Source organism: Canis lupus, chromosome 21, assembly GCF_011100685.1.
Source record: "Canis lupus familiaris isolate Mischka breed German Shepherd chromosome 21, alternate assembly UU_Cfam_GSD_1.0, whole genome shotgun sequence".
Classification (NCBI taxonomy): domain Eukaryota; kingdom Metazoa; phylum Chordata; class Mammalia; order Carnivora; family Canidae; genus Canis; species Canis lupus.
The window spans coordinates 5,466,692-5,481,624 of NC_049242.1; the positions used below are offsets into that span (position 1 = coordinate 5,466,692).

At 38.9% G+C, this 14,933-nt stretch overlaps 1 protein-coding gene across 22 annotated transcripts in view; it reads left to right on the forward strand.

Annotated features, from left to right (window-relative positions):
- FAM76B (family with sequence similarity 76 member B) overlaps window positions 1-14,933 on the forward strand; it is a 177,743-nt gene that overhangs the window by 28,098 nt on the left and 134,712 nt on the right. For all 22 annotated transcript variants that reach the window (XR_005375415.1, XR_005375412.1, XR_005375414.1 and 19 more), the window contains one exon: window positions 3,682-3,923. Coding sequence is in view for 14 of the 22 variants with exons in the window: in XM_038568241.1 (XP_038424169.1) it covers window positions 3,682-3,923 (242 nt within the window). In the remaining 8 variants the exon portion in view is untranslated. The remainder of the gene's footprint in view (window positions 1-3,681; window positions 3,924-14,933) is intronic.

Consider the following 14,933-nt stretch of genomic DNA (forward strand, 5'->3'; position numbering starts at 1 on the left):
TTGCATGTATGTGATGGCTCTGAAATGATCATTTCTTTGTGGATTTTGCTCAATTTTGCACATTTCATGTGACATGGATTTTTCTTTGAGAGGGTGATTAAAACCTCCCTTATTCTTTGGTAGTGGCACAGATCTGCCATTATCAGGAACCCATATGAGCTGGGCCACTCAGCTTCTATTGAGAGGTCCTCTTTTTATATTCTTAATTGTCAATGAAGTTAGAAAATAATCATTTCTCCTTTGCTTATGTAACAACCAACCAAACTGCTAATAGAATGTACATTCTTATTACTTTACATCATTGGCAAATTACCTTAGGTTCTTTTCTAATATAAATTTCATTAATACAGGTTGATGGTTCAACAGTGGCTGTAGGAATTGAGATACCTCTTCTAAATATCATTCCCTAGTAATTCTCAAAAGGACTGAAAGGCATTTTATGTAATATTTCCTCTACATCACCTGTGATTCCTTGAAACATAATAGCACTGAGCAAACAGGAGCCACATACAAGCTTCTGTTGTCATTGGCTGCCTGCTCCTGTAGTCACCAGGATGGGCCCAGGATGCCCAATCATCTCTGCAGGAAAGTGGCCTGGTTCCTAGTCTATAAATATCTGTGTGGCTGTACCGAGTAAAGGGAGAAAAGGGCACTTGTCAGTATTTTGTCTCTCCTTTAAGTAGAGAAATATGAGGATGTTGTGATACAAATCATTTTTAAGACATAAAGCACTATATATTTTCTGTGTTCTTTAAATAACTGTTCTCCATCCACCTGTCTCAAAGTACTTTGGGGAGCGCTTGAAAAAGACTGCAGAGCAAACATCTGAATTAGGAATTGGATGATGAATTCAGCTTGTGTGTACAGATCATTTGTGACAGGACATGAGATTGAAAGTCACGATTGAGACCCCCAGACTCAATAGATAGATAGCAGATTCCAAAGTGGGATGGACCACCTTGGGGACTTGTGAAAAGGAGGTAACGAAACCCAGGACACAATTTTTGATCCCTCACCACACTGAGGCTCTTAAGAGGTTGAGAGTGGTACCTAGGAGAAGATTTATTTGGGGACAGCTGAGCTATAAGCCCCTCATCTTCATCCAAGGAGGTACATTTGGTGTGCAATCCCTCAAAAAGAGGATATTCAATGAGTTCACTTGAAGAGTTTGAGAAGTTCCCTGCTATGGTGGGGACAAAATGGACTGGTGTCTGACTTGTCCCTGGAATATCTAACACCCGATAGATATGGTGGCTTAGCTAGGTTCTTTGGTGGCACCAACAAAGGAAATGTTGCTATATCGAGATTAATTTCCATTCTCAGAGATTATTGGGTCAAGGATGTATGAGTAATGTTTTCAATTGTGGGAAATGTGATTCAGCCAGTTTGGGGCCATTCCAAATTTTGCCCAAGAGAGCAGCTTCGAATGAGTAGAAGATGAGCAGTGAGGGGAATCCAGCATAGAACCTTCTTTGGATAGTCAAAAGAAAAACCTGAGCTTTATGGACACATGGTGAGCCATAGACAAATATCTTGTCCAAGTTGTGGAAAGTACAAAACGTCCCCAGTGGTGTGGAGGGAGATGTCAAAAGAACTTTAATGAAAGCACCAACTTTGCCATAGCCAGCTGTCCGCTTGCAAGAGAAGATATCAGCTCTAAACATTTGCCAAACCCAGAGAGTGAGACCGTCTTATAGTAATATCACTATAAACTCCCACCTTGTTTACTGCTCTTGCATCTCCCTGCTTTGAGACTGGCTGGGTCAGAAACATTGGCAAGCTGCAGAAGAGGACGATGTTAAGTGGAGGGAAAGAAGGATCACTATCTCTCTGCTGACTGCAAATGGCTGGCCCAGAGCAGCCCTCAGCTGGAGAATAAAAAGACATCTTAACTTTCAGGCTGTAAAGTTTTCATTAATATGCAGGTGTGATAGCTGTCTCCAAAAATTAGCCCATGAATCATGCCTTCCAGTATTCATATTCTGGTAGACCCCTCCTATGTCGAATCTGGGATGGCTCAGTGTCTCCCTTTAAGTAATATAATGCAAAGGAAGTGATGCTGTGCCAGTTCTGGGCCTAAGCTTTAAGGTCTGGCAGTTCCCACTGCTGTGTTCTTGGGAGTTCTTTCTGTAAGAAGGCCAGTTATGCTGCTGAGGAGACCACAGAGGAAGGCCACATGGAAAGGAAAAGTCTGGAGAAGGACAGGAAATCTGCGTTTCACTCAAGTTAAAGGTCAATCTTATTTTTGGGCGCCTGTGTGGCCCAGTCAATAAAGCATCTGCCTTCGGCCCAGGTTATGATCCCGGAGTCCTGGAATGAGTCCCCTGTTGGACTCCCTGATCAATGGGGAGTCTGCTTCTCCCTCTCCCTTTGTTTGCAGCTCCCCTTGCTTGTGCTCTCTTTCCATCAAATAAATAAAAATTAAAAAAAAATAAGGTCAATCTTATTTCATATACCTATATGAACCTATACCCAGTTCCCCCCACTGAATCTTGAAGCAAATCCTAATCATGATATAATTTCATTCATAAATATTTTAATATGTATCTCTAAATGAAAAAGATTTTAAAAACATAACTCAATTCTATCATCACTGAAAAGTTACAGTTTCTTTGTATTATTATTATCAATGTTCAAATTTTCCCAATCATTTTTACTATGTTAAAATTAAGATCTATATAAGATCCATATAGAACTTTATGAGTCAGGTCTGTAAAAGAAGAGACTTGTCAGTGGTGAGCTGGTCCACCCCACAGAGATCTTACAAGGCTCAGAACTTGGAGGTGTCCAGGTACTGTGGAAGTTGGGAATGAGGCACAGGGCTGAAAAGAAGAAGACTGTTTGAAGGTCTCTAGCAAAGAAAAGAAAGCTTGAGTTCAGAACTCAGCAATTTCAGGCATCACGTATGGTGAGGGTGAGAGGCGAACAAGAAAGCAGGAAATGAATGAGTCCACATTCAGAAAATAAGACCAGTCCTCTCTCCTTGTACTGCTTCTATGATAGCGGAAGCCTGAGAATGAATAAAACAAGATACAAATACACAAGGCTGGAGAAAAGGGGAGAGGAAATCACCACGGATATCATATGCCAACAGATACTCTAGAAGGGACAAGCTGGTGGGTGTCAACTTAGCTGAGTGACAACAGCTGAAATGTAAGTGCCTGCAAACAAGGTGCCAACAATGAAGCTTCACTCTGCAAGATCCAGGGGAGGCTGGAGAACTGGAGGCAGGCTGACGATGGCTTAATGAAGATCGATAGAAATTTAGGCTATTTGAACCCTTTTCCCACCACCACAAAGCCTGGCATCTAGAGGTTTATTTTCTAGAAAAATTGGAACCAAGACACTCTGGACTTATGATGATGGGTATAGCTGGAGGTCAGAGTGAGTCACTTTTCTAGTAACAGGGATTCCATTAAATTCTGCAGAAGGAATGGTGAATATCAGTCTGTTTCTTTAGCGGGTCTCCCATGTCATGGACAGTCAGCGTATGGCACTGAGGTAGGAATGACAAGAGCTAGGGTGATTATTAATGCTATATATAGCAAACCACTACAAAATCTAGTGGCGTAAAACATAGTTTGTTATGCTAATGGTTCTGTGGTCAGGATTTCAGACAAGGTATTGATTCTCTAATGAAACTTAAGTGGGGATGTTTGTCTCTGCTTTATCACACCTCAGAGTCTCAACTGGGAACACTCAAACATCTGCAGTGACTCAGATGATGAGGGACTGGAACCATCTAGAAATGCCTTCAACCATGGGTACAGTGCTCGGTGGGATGGTGTAAAGACTGGGCTCACCTGGAACTGTGAACTAGAATGCCCACGCGCAGTCTCCATGCTGATGGACCTTCCTAACAGTGTGGTGGACTGGTCCAGCAAAGACGACAGAAGCTCCCGGGCCACTTATGACCAAACTTCGTAAGTCACATTGTATCACTTCTGCTGCACTTTGTTAGTCAAAACAGTCAAAACTCACCCACATTCAAGTGGGCGTAGACCTCATCTCTCAATAGAAGGAGTGTCAAAGAATTTGTAGCCCGGTTTTAAAAACACCCCAGATAATCATGAAAGCAGTAGACAGTAGCTTATCAGAGAAATCAAAGCAGAAGCCCAAAGAAAAATCAGACTGAGCCCTGGTTGATAGGGGTTATGGCAGCAAAACTAATTTCCCCATCCACCTGCTGGTGCCTGAGGCTGCTGCTACAATTCCTGACTGGATCAGCTCTGGCTTAGGAGCTTCAGGGGAAGGGCATCCAGGGCCCTGGAGAGGAGGGTCAGGGAAGTGGGTATGGGGTGAATCTCTAGAGCCCTATCAGCCAAAGGCTCAGTGTGGACCTTGTTTGGAAGCTGGCTCAAGAAGATAACCAGGGAAATCTGAACATTGTTGATGCTGAAGATTTACCGTAGTTTTCGGGTATGATAACGATATTATTGTTATGTTAAAAATAATATCATTTTGTTTAAAAAAAAAATCCTTTGGGGTGCCTGGGTGGCTCAGGTCATGATCCCAGGGTCTTGGCAGGGAGTCCGCTTTGCTTCCCTTCCTCTCCCCCTCCCCTTTGCTTGTGCTGTCTCTCACTTTCTCTCTCTCTCTAACTAACAAATAAAATCTTTTAAAAAATAGAAAAGAGTCCTTATTTTTTAACAAATGTGCTAAGTAAATGCAGACAAAATAATATAAAGTATTGGACTTATTTCAAAGTAACCCAGTGAAGGAAGGAGGAGGAGTTGGGAGTATAGATCAAACAAGATTGGCTAAGTAATTTCAGAAATGAGTTCATGGAGGTTTGTATTTTCTTTTCTTTTGCATATAATTGAAAACTTTCACCCTGAAATAATTTTAAAACTTTACACACACACATACAAATAGGAATTAACATCTAGAGTGGATGTGCCATATTTATTTATTTTAAAGATTTTATTTTATTTATTTTTTAATGATTTTATTTATTTGAGAGGGAGAGAGAAAGAGAGTGAGAGGGAGAGCAGACTAAGGAGTAGAGAGAGAGGAAGACTCAGATTCTGCTGAGCAGGGAGCCAGATGTGAGGCTCTATCCCAGGGTCCTGGGATCATGACATGAGCCAAAAGCAGATGAAGACTGAGCCACCCAGATGCCCCTAAAGATGTTATTTTTAAGCAATCGCCACACCTAACATAGGGCTTGAAATTACAACTCCCAGATCAAGAGTTGCATGCCCCACCAACTGAACCAGCCAGGTGCCCCTGGATCTGCTGTATTTAAAAGAGCAACGAAGAACTTGTAATAAACTAAAGTTGAATTTACTTATGTTAATTTTTATTTTTATAGGTAACGATGGTGTAGTACTTTATATTTTATGACATACTTTGACTTTTACAGCCATTCTACAAGGTAGGCGATGGCAAACTTAGTCACAGAGAGATAAATGGATATATCTAATGTCACATGGGTAGTGTACAGGGGACATGAAGCTCAAACTTGAGGTTTGATTTCATAACTTGTTATTATATGACCATTCACTATGCAGCAATGGTTCATAACATTTAGAGATTATGTGATACTTTGATAACCTGGCATTCTAAAACACCTCTTCTTAGAGAACTGTGTATGTGCACACATCCAGAAATGTAATTTTCATGGATGGAGAGGTTCATGGCTCCCAAGAAGAACGTGCTTGTTAGTCACTTATTTGCTGTCATTACCTAGCTTTTGAACAGAATTCTGGCTTCTTTCTTTGTGGAATTAGCTACATCAGATCTGGTCTCTTGTTTTCTCTCCTTCTCTCTGATAATGATCTATGCATTGAACATGAAGATATCTTCACTCAGCCCACTCAGCAGCCCCAGAAAAAGCTATTTTGTTTTGTTAATATTTAACTTAATGCTTCCTAGTTCAAAACCCTCTCGGTTCTTAGATGCTTTTATGTTGACCATAATCTACTACTGAAATGGTACCTGTTCTGGGTAGCTTTTCCAGTGACATGGAGACTTACTCCCTCTTCTGTGTTCCTATAGCACTCTAAGCATGTAACTATCAATGCTATATCTATATTATAACGATCTATATTATATCTATATTAGAGTGAGCTAGTTACACATCTTGCTCCTCCAGGAGACTGTGAGCATCTTGGGAATGGTAACTATATCCACATCCATCCCTAGGAAATGGCTAACATAGGGCACAACATGTGGTAAGCATGAAATAAATGTTTCTGAGTTAATAAGTAAACTATTCCAAACATGCTATTTAACAAATTACTTAAAATAGTGGAAAATCAATAATTAAAAACAAAACAAATAAGGCAACGACAACAAACTAACCTATAAACACTGGCCAGGTGTAACTGCATTATCCCTTGGAAGTCAATTAAGTAGGAAGTGTTTTGAATGCTTCCCTCTTTTGCTCTTTTGGAGACTGGAAGTTGAGAGATGTATTTTGATTTAATGTTATTAAAAGTTCCCCAGTTTTATTAACTATCTACCTGGAGATTATTTAAAGACCTGATCTAATTAAGATGTTCATTCCCAATGACTATCCAAGAGGCCTTTGTTCCTACCTGGGCTGATCAGATGTACTCTTTTGGGTTAAACAACAAAGGCAGAACTGTTGTCTCCAGAAGGAGTCCACTAAAAAGAACAGATGTTACCTTGGTCAAAAGCAATAAACCTTGAGCTAGTCTCCCACCACCACTGAAGTGTAGCCCACAAATATGGTCCCTGAATGGGTAGCTGGACTTTGAACAGATGGCTAATTAGGCAGGATATTCTGTTGAGAGGCATTTTGGAAAGAATGAGGAGCATGATGTACTGCATGGGGAATCCAGAACCAAGAATGTCGAAGAGGAAAAGTGGAGAGGCAGAGGAGTGTTGCTAACTGAAAAGGGTACATAACCTTTTTAATGGAAGTCCTGCCAATATAACCAATGGAGGAGTTCTTTGACCGTTTATTCTTTGCTTTTTCCTAAACCTGTTAAATGATGAAAAGGGATTATTTTGAAGGAGAAGGTGAAGTCTTTTGTAGATGAATGTGAATTTTACTTAAATCAGAGAACCATTTTGGCTGCAGTATAATAGCAATTAAAACACAATGTTTGGCTTCCACTTCCAAATATGATGAAGTAACTGAGATTGGACTTGCTCTCCCACCATAAACACTAGAAAATTGGACAAAAATACAATAAACTGTCTTCAAACTTTGGGCAACAGACAGTGCAAGATTGTGATCCTTTAGAGAAGGTGAAAAAAGCAATGTGAGGTTACTCAACTATTCCAGTTTTCTGTACTTTCTGGAATGGAAACTCATAGAGGGAGAGCCCAAACAGAACTCAGTGGTCTTGTTATGTTGGGGACAGAGAAATCTGAAGTTGAGGAGGCTAAGGTAGTTGGCATTTGTAGATCAGTGATCTGGAGAGTAGGAGGCCATGCAGAGAAAGAGCACCAGAGACTTGCATAGAGGTCCAGTTGCATCTGTTGCTAAATACTAATCTATGAGAGGCTTGAAAACTCCTCCCAGCCAAGCAAAGCACCACTTGGGAGTTGAAAAATCAGCAATTTTCAGAGATCACACTTGACTGAGAGGTATTTGAGTTCCAACTAACCAAAGTAGTGAGGCCTCATTTAACATTAAAAAGGGATCCCAGAAGGTTCACCCTCTAGTAATAGGACTAAACTAATCCTAGATCTAATAAAGGCAACTCTGGACATTTCTAAACACTGAAAAGCAAACCTCAGAATGATCAAGCTCATCTTTGATTGCTTGCCAAAATGAACAAAACACACTTTCATGGAAGACAACAAAATCAAGGTATGTCGAATGTAACAAATCACAGTTCCCAGCATCCAATAAAAATTACTAGACATGTAAAGAAACAAGAAAATATGAGGCATAACCAGAAAAAAAAGTCATAAGTAACACACCTAGAAATGATAAAGAAGATAGGAATCGACTATAATAGCTTAAAATTGCTCTAACAAATAGGCACAAGGAATTACAGAAAAACATGAAGTTAGTGAGGAGAGATTAAAAAAAATACATCAAGGAAACAAATGGGATTTCCAAGAATGAAAAATCATGGTCTAAAATAAACATGTTACGGGATGAAGATAACAAAAGACTAGATAGTGTAGAAGGAAAGATCAGTGATGTTGAAGATGTAGGAATAGAAACCATTCAAATGGAAACAGAGAAAGAAAAAAAGACTGAAATAAATGAGTACAACTTCAGCAAACTTTGCAAGGATTTCAAGTAGTTTACATACATGTAAATGAAATCCAAGAAGAAAGGAAGGCAGTTTGATAAAGGGAAAACATTTCCAGATTTGATAAAATTCAAAAAACTATAAATCCAAGAAACTCAACAAATCCCAACCAAAATTAACAATCAGATAAACAAAAAACCCCACCAAATTTCTGAAAGTCAATGATACAGAGAAGATCCTAGGACAGGTAAAGGAAATGAGCATTATCATATTACATAAAAGAGAACACAGATAAAAATGTCAAACTTCATTCCAGAAACAATACAAGCCAATACATAATGGAAAAATATTTAAGCTACCAAGAAAAGAAAAAAAATAAAACCCTATTAACCTAGAATTCTCTATTAAACAAAAATATCTTTCAGAAATGAGGCTGAGAAAAAGATTTATTCAGACAAACATAAACAGCCCACAGCAGATTGTATATTTAAACTCAGCCATGTCAATAATTCATGAAATGTAGATGGACTAAGGGCACTAGATAAAAGACTAAGGCAGTCAAATTGGATTGAAAAAAAAAAAGCAATACTCAACTCTATGAAACCTGCAAGAAACCCACTTTAAATATCAAGACCTAGGCTGAAAGTAAAAGAATGAAAAACTATCAAGAAAAAAACAAATCAAAAGAAAGAGTGGTTCTACTAGACTGAGAACAAGGAATAGTATCAGAATGAACAGGGACATTATCTAGGCTTCCACTGTAAGAAGATGCTATTGGATACCATCGAGGAAATAACTCCAACAGAAACAAAAGAAACTAATAGGTAAGAACAGAAAATATCTTTTGATGGCTAAGTAATATTCCATTGTATATACATATATATATGTAGCACATCTTTATCCATTCATCTGCTGACGGACAACTGGGGTCTGAGACTAATAATATATTATATATCAATGAATTAATCAATTAATTGATTTTTAAAAAAGAAATACAAGTAATTAAATAGAAAGTGGACCAACAAAATCAATAAAACCAAAAGCTGATTTTTTGAAAAGATGGTTAAAATTGATAAGCCTGCATCCAGGCCAATCAGAAAAAAAAAAGAAGATACAACTTACAAATATCAAGAATAAAACAGGCTTTATCACTATAAATTAAGAGAAAAATAAGGAAATATTATGAATAACTTCATGTTTAAAAAAATAGAAAATTTGGATGAAATAAGCATTTCCTGAAAAGTGCAAATTACCAAAACCAAAAAGTAGAATATTTAAATAGCTCTATAGCTATAGAAGCTATTGCATGTAAAGTTAAAAGATGTGCCATAAAGAAAGCTACAGATTTGTTAGGTTGCTTCATTGGTGAATTCCATTGAGTACTTATGGAGGAAATAATACAAATTCTACACCAACTTTTTTTGGAAACAGTAGAGGAGGAAATAATTCTTAACTCATTTTAGGAGGCCAGTCTTACTCTGAGGACAAAACCAGACTAAGACATTACAAGAAACTGAGTAGCCTGAACATGTAAAGAACTCTCAGAATTCAATAATAAGATGAGGAAAGCCATGCTGAAAATAGGCAAAAGATTTGAACAGATATTCCACCAAAAAAGACATATAAACAGCCAATAAGCACATGAACAAATGCTCAACATCTAATCATCAGGGAGTGAAATTTAAAATACAATGAGATACAATCACATACTCACTAGCGTTACTAAAATTAGAAAGATTGGCAATATCAAATATTGGCAAGAATGTGCAATGACTGGAACTCTTGTTAGTAACTTATGGGGATATAAAATGGTAAAACACTTCGGAAAACAGTCTGGCAGATTCTTACAAAATTAAATACAAAATTCCCATAGGAGCAGCAATCATGCCTAGGAATCTACCTAAAAGAAATAAAAACATATGTCCACAGGAAAAACTGTCCATAAAAGTTCATAGGAGCTTTATTCATAATAGTAAAAAAACTACAAACAGTTCAAATGTCTATCTACAGATGAATGAATAAACAAATTACAGCATATCCATATGTTGGAATACTACTTAGCAAAAAAAAAAAAAAAAAAAAAAGAACCACTAGAACATGTAACAATATGGATAACACTTAAAAACATGTTGCATACAAGAAAATATATAGAAAATTCTTGCAATGGCAAAACTCATCTGCAGTAGCATTTGAGTTGTTGCCTGGGACTGGGGTAGGAATAAATTCCGGCTAAAGGACACAAGGGAGCTTTTTGGGGTGATGGAAATGTATTGAAGGCGTTGCTAGTTGTACAGATCCATATATTTGTCAAATCTCATTAAACTGAACAGTTAAAATGAGAGCATTTTATTATATGTAATTTATACCTCAATAAAGTTGATTTTTGAAAAAGGCATTTTTTTCATTGGGAAAAAGGAAGGCCACTAAGAAGCATGATTCCCTGATCAGGCAGTAATAATTATCCTGGTAATGATATGAATTTGTGTTATACTGACTTGATATCTAAGCTAGGATATGACTACAGCTTCCTGGATACAGCTGTGGGGGTTTGCTTGGCTACAAATTATTATGACAACTTATCATGAGATCTGGATGGTGGAAGGTATGAGTGAGAGGCGCCAAGGCAAAGAACAGGGAAGACCAATGTGCACCAGTCTGCCATGTGGTTAATGATGTCCTTGACCAGATACCACTTCAACTAGGTTCCAGAGAGATCTGAGTAGAGGGCAAGGCCAAACAAACATATACTATTGCTTGCCAGGCTTTAGGGCCCTCACGCTGTATCAGCCTTGTGAGATGCTAAGAGATGCAGAAAAAGGAACAGCAATCACAGAGGGCAATTTACATGAGGGCAAGTGTCCATAAACTTGTTACTGCTCTGCTACTTGTCTTTCACAGAGTAATGGCACAAGTTTTTATTTTTGTTTTAGAGAGGGAGAAGGGAGGGGAAGGGGGGAGAGGGAAAGGGAGAGTGAGAGAGAGACTCTTAAACAGGCTCCACACACAGCATAGAACCTCATGCAGGGCTTGATCTCATGACCCTGAGATCATGACCCTGAGATCATGACCTGAGCCGAAATCAAGAGTCACATGTTTAACTGAATGAGCCACACAACTGCCCCCACAAGGTAATGGCACAAGTCTGCATGATGTTTACTCTGTGCTAACATTTGATAGATAGATATAGATGTAGATAGATAGATAGATAGATAGATAGATAGATAGATAGATAGATAGATATACAGAGACAGGTAGATAGAGATATATGAAATCTGTTTACTCATGACAACTCTCATTATTATCCCTGTCTGATGGTTTAGTAACTAAAGACACAGAAAGGCGAACTAACTTGCCTTAAGTCACACAGCTACTAAGAGACAGATCCAAGATTGAATCTCATATGAGATTCAAGTAAGGTGCAGAGTCTGTGCTTTCAGTTGTTACATTATTCTACCAGTTGTACTCTGAGGTTTTCAGCATTCCAGAACTATTTGTCAATGATGGAATGAAGCAAAGAGAGCCTTCATCTCTACCTTCAGATTGAGATGCATTAGAAAAAAGCTTTTCTCCATCTTTCTCAGTCTCTCTGTTTCTGTCTCTCTCTCTTCTTCACCAAGGTAACTGCCAATCATTTATTTTATCTTTTGTTTAAAAGATATATGTCCAGCGACCTCTATGTGCCTGATATCATGACCATCACTAGGGATTCAGAAATAAACACAATGTAATCCTCGTTTTCAAAAGATTGGACATTTTTCCAAGATAATTTGGTGGAAGGCACCTGTCACACTACTGTATCCATGTTATCAGGAGACTGTCTGCACTTGATGAATGGAAGGTCACACCTGGGCATCCCTGGGGGTCCTCTTAGCTTTACCATTAAGCAATCTGAAGCCATAAAATGATTAGGGTTGGCACACTTTTATAGGATTGATGTTCTAACAAATTAGGTGATTTTGCTCAGCTTGGCTATTGAGGATAACATATTGTGAATTTACTGAGCTCATCTGTGACCAGATTCCTCTGCAGGGTAATTGAAAGTGAATGGAAATGGCTATTTATGTATCCTCAGCCATTAGATGTTGCTTTCATCTCTGATTTCCTTGGATGATGAGTCAAAATATATACTGAGATCACTGCCTGCGGGTGGCTCTTTGCATGTTCAATTAACTAAGGCCTGTGTACAGCACTGGTCATGAAAAGGCAGATGGTGAAGGCAAGCTATACTGTTAGGCTTCAGAAATGACTCACTGGCCAAAGCAGGTATTTCTGAATTATATTTTCTTTTTTTAGGGTTTGATGGTCACTAGGGGTGTGTGTGGCCATCAGCTATATTTCCAGTCCTTTTTTTATTTTATTTTATTTTATTTTTTTTTACATTTCCAGTCCTATGGCAATTTTGCCTAAAGGTTTTGCATGGGATGTTAAGAATAACTTCAAAACCAACCAAAAAAATGCTCATGGTGAAATAGATTGGGAAGTCCTGTATTGAACAAAGTTCATGCATTTCTTTAGTGCAGGGTATTTTGGTGCTCCAAATGGACATATGTGCATTGCAAATCTCAAAAAGCAAGAGGTAATACAATTGTCAAGCATATATCCATCGAGTACTTATGTATTTATTACGTTAAATGTAATGTACACTAAATGTTTTACATAGATTACTTCATTTAATCCACGTAGTTATTCTATGATGTATCTTTATTTTCTGGAATGATGGCCCTAAGGCCTGGAGTGCTCAAAAAAACGTTGCTAAGCTCATAGTGAGCAAGTGGCTTTGCTAGGATTTGAACCCAAGTAGTTTGACTTCAGAACCCATACTCTTGATCATAATGCTCTATTTTCTCCCTTTTTCATCTTTTATTTTTCTAAAGAATATCTTGCCGAGGCAGAATCCCGTAGATCATACCTTAAGGAGGGGCATTTCTAGGTATCAGGGATTGCTGGGATGTCCCCCAGCTCAGGGTCAACACATTAATGATAGGGTAGCGACAAGGAAACACAGAGCCAACGTTAGACTTTTTGCAACTCAACCTAGCCTGATCCTATTCCCTAGAGTTCTAAATAAATTAATGACTCCTGGACTTTTGAGTGAGAGCTGGCTCCCCATTTTCCTGAGCATTCGATTTGCTTTGTGCTTATCTAGGTCATTCTTCACATTTTTATTCAAGCATCACAAAATCTCTGCCAATATTAGTTCATTAAGCTTACTCATTTTTGAGCTCATATCACAAGCCAGGCCCTGTGCTTAGCTGTGGCACTCCGAGCCGATTCAGGTAAGGCTGGGTACACACTGTGGTTTAGAAATGGCATCTGTCATGGTCCAGCTAAGACTTTACTTCTGAATTAGGCAGACTTACCCACCCAGGCTCTGGAACTCCCTCACTCTCCAGCCAACCGCATACACTTACCCTACGAAGGTGACAGTACATCTGGGCATCCTGAGGGCAGGCTGACCTGAAAGGGCTGTCTGATTCTTTCTCCTCATTTCCCAATGAAGTTAGCACCCCAGAGAGGGGCGAAAGAGGGCTTCGAGAGACATTGGAAGTTCTGAGGTAGGAAGGAAGGAAGACTCTAGAGACATATTGGTCTTAGGCTGACCCTTAACCTAAAAGTCAGCAGGTCATAACGAAAATCCTAAGATCTGACTCATGGAAGACCACAAGACCCCACTCCCTCCCGCAGTAAAAGTCATAAAGCCTGGATGTTCTTAAAATTGCTCCCTGTGGGGGTAATTCCACAACTCTAAGAAGATGGAAAAACTAACCTCCCGAGGTTAAGTGACACACCCAAAGCTTAAGAATAAGCCCTACCTATATGGTTAGCTACTTTAAAAAACAACGGCGACAAGTTATAAAACCCTTTGCTAGAGGCAAAGGGAGGAAGGGTCCTCTTCCTTACCTGAGATGAAAGACTGCTACTTTGTCTATGAAGCAGCTCCCTTCTTACTTGTATACTTAATAAATCTTTATCTCTTTTTCTTTCTTTTTTTCTTTCTTTCTTTCTTCTCTCTTTCTTCTTCTTTTTTTTTTTTTTTAAGATTTTACCTATTTGAGAGAGAGAAAGAGAGAGAGAGAGAGAGAGCAAGCACATGAGCAGCATAAGGAGCAGAAGGAGAAGCAGACTCCCCCTGACAGGACAGCCCAACAATGTGGGGCTCAATCTCAGGACCCCAAGGTTATGACCTGAGCCAAAGTCAGATGCTTAACCAACTGAACCACTTAGGAACCCTGTGTCCCTTTTTCTAAATGGCTTGCTCTGAATTCATTCTTGCAGAAAGCTAAGAACCTTCTCAGTGATGGACCTGGGGCCCTCTCTCTCAGGGCCTCAGTCCATCCAGCATCAGTTCCTCATGTTTTGCTATTCTGAGGAGGAGAGTAGATATTCCTGCTCCCCTCTGGCTAGAAACAAGTGGGGGAAATAAATGTTCTCTCTCTCTGGATGTTAGTGACAGGAGATAAAACAGCTCAACACATCTCTCGAGGAGCTCAGAATTCAGTGGAAGAGACAGGCAGACACACAGACACATGAAACACTGCGAGATGAAAGTATGCATGGGGAGGGGATAAAGCAGAAGGTTTTAGGAGAAATATGGTCTCAATTTCAACCACTTAAAATTCACATTGGGGTTTTTTTTTTTTCTCTGTGAGATTATATTTTCATGTATTAATGTTATTCATTCTTTCATTCATTCATTTTACTAAACATATGTTGAATACTAACATGTATTGTTAGTAACATGTAACAATA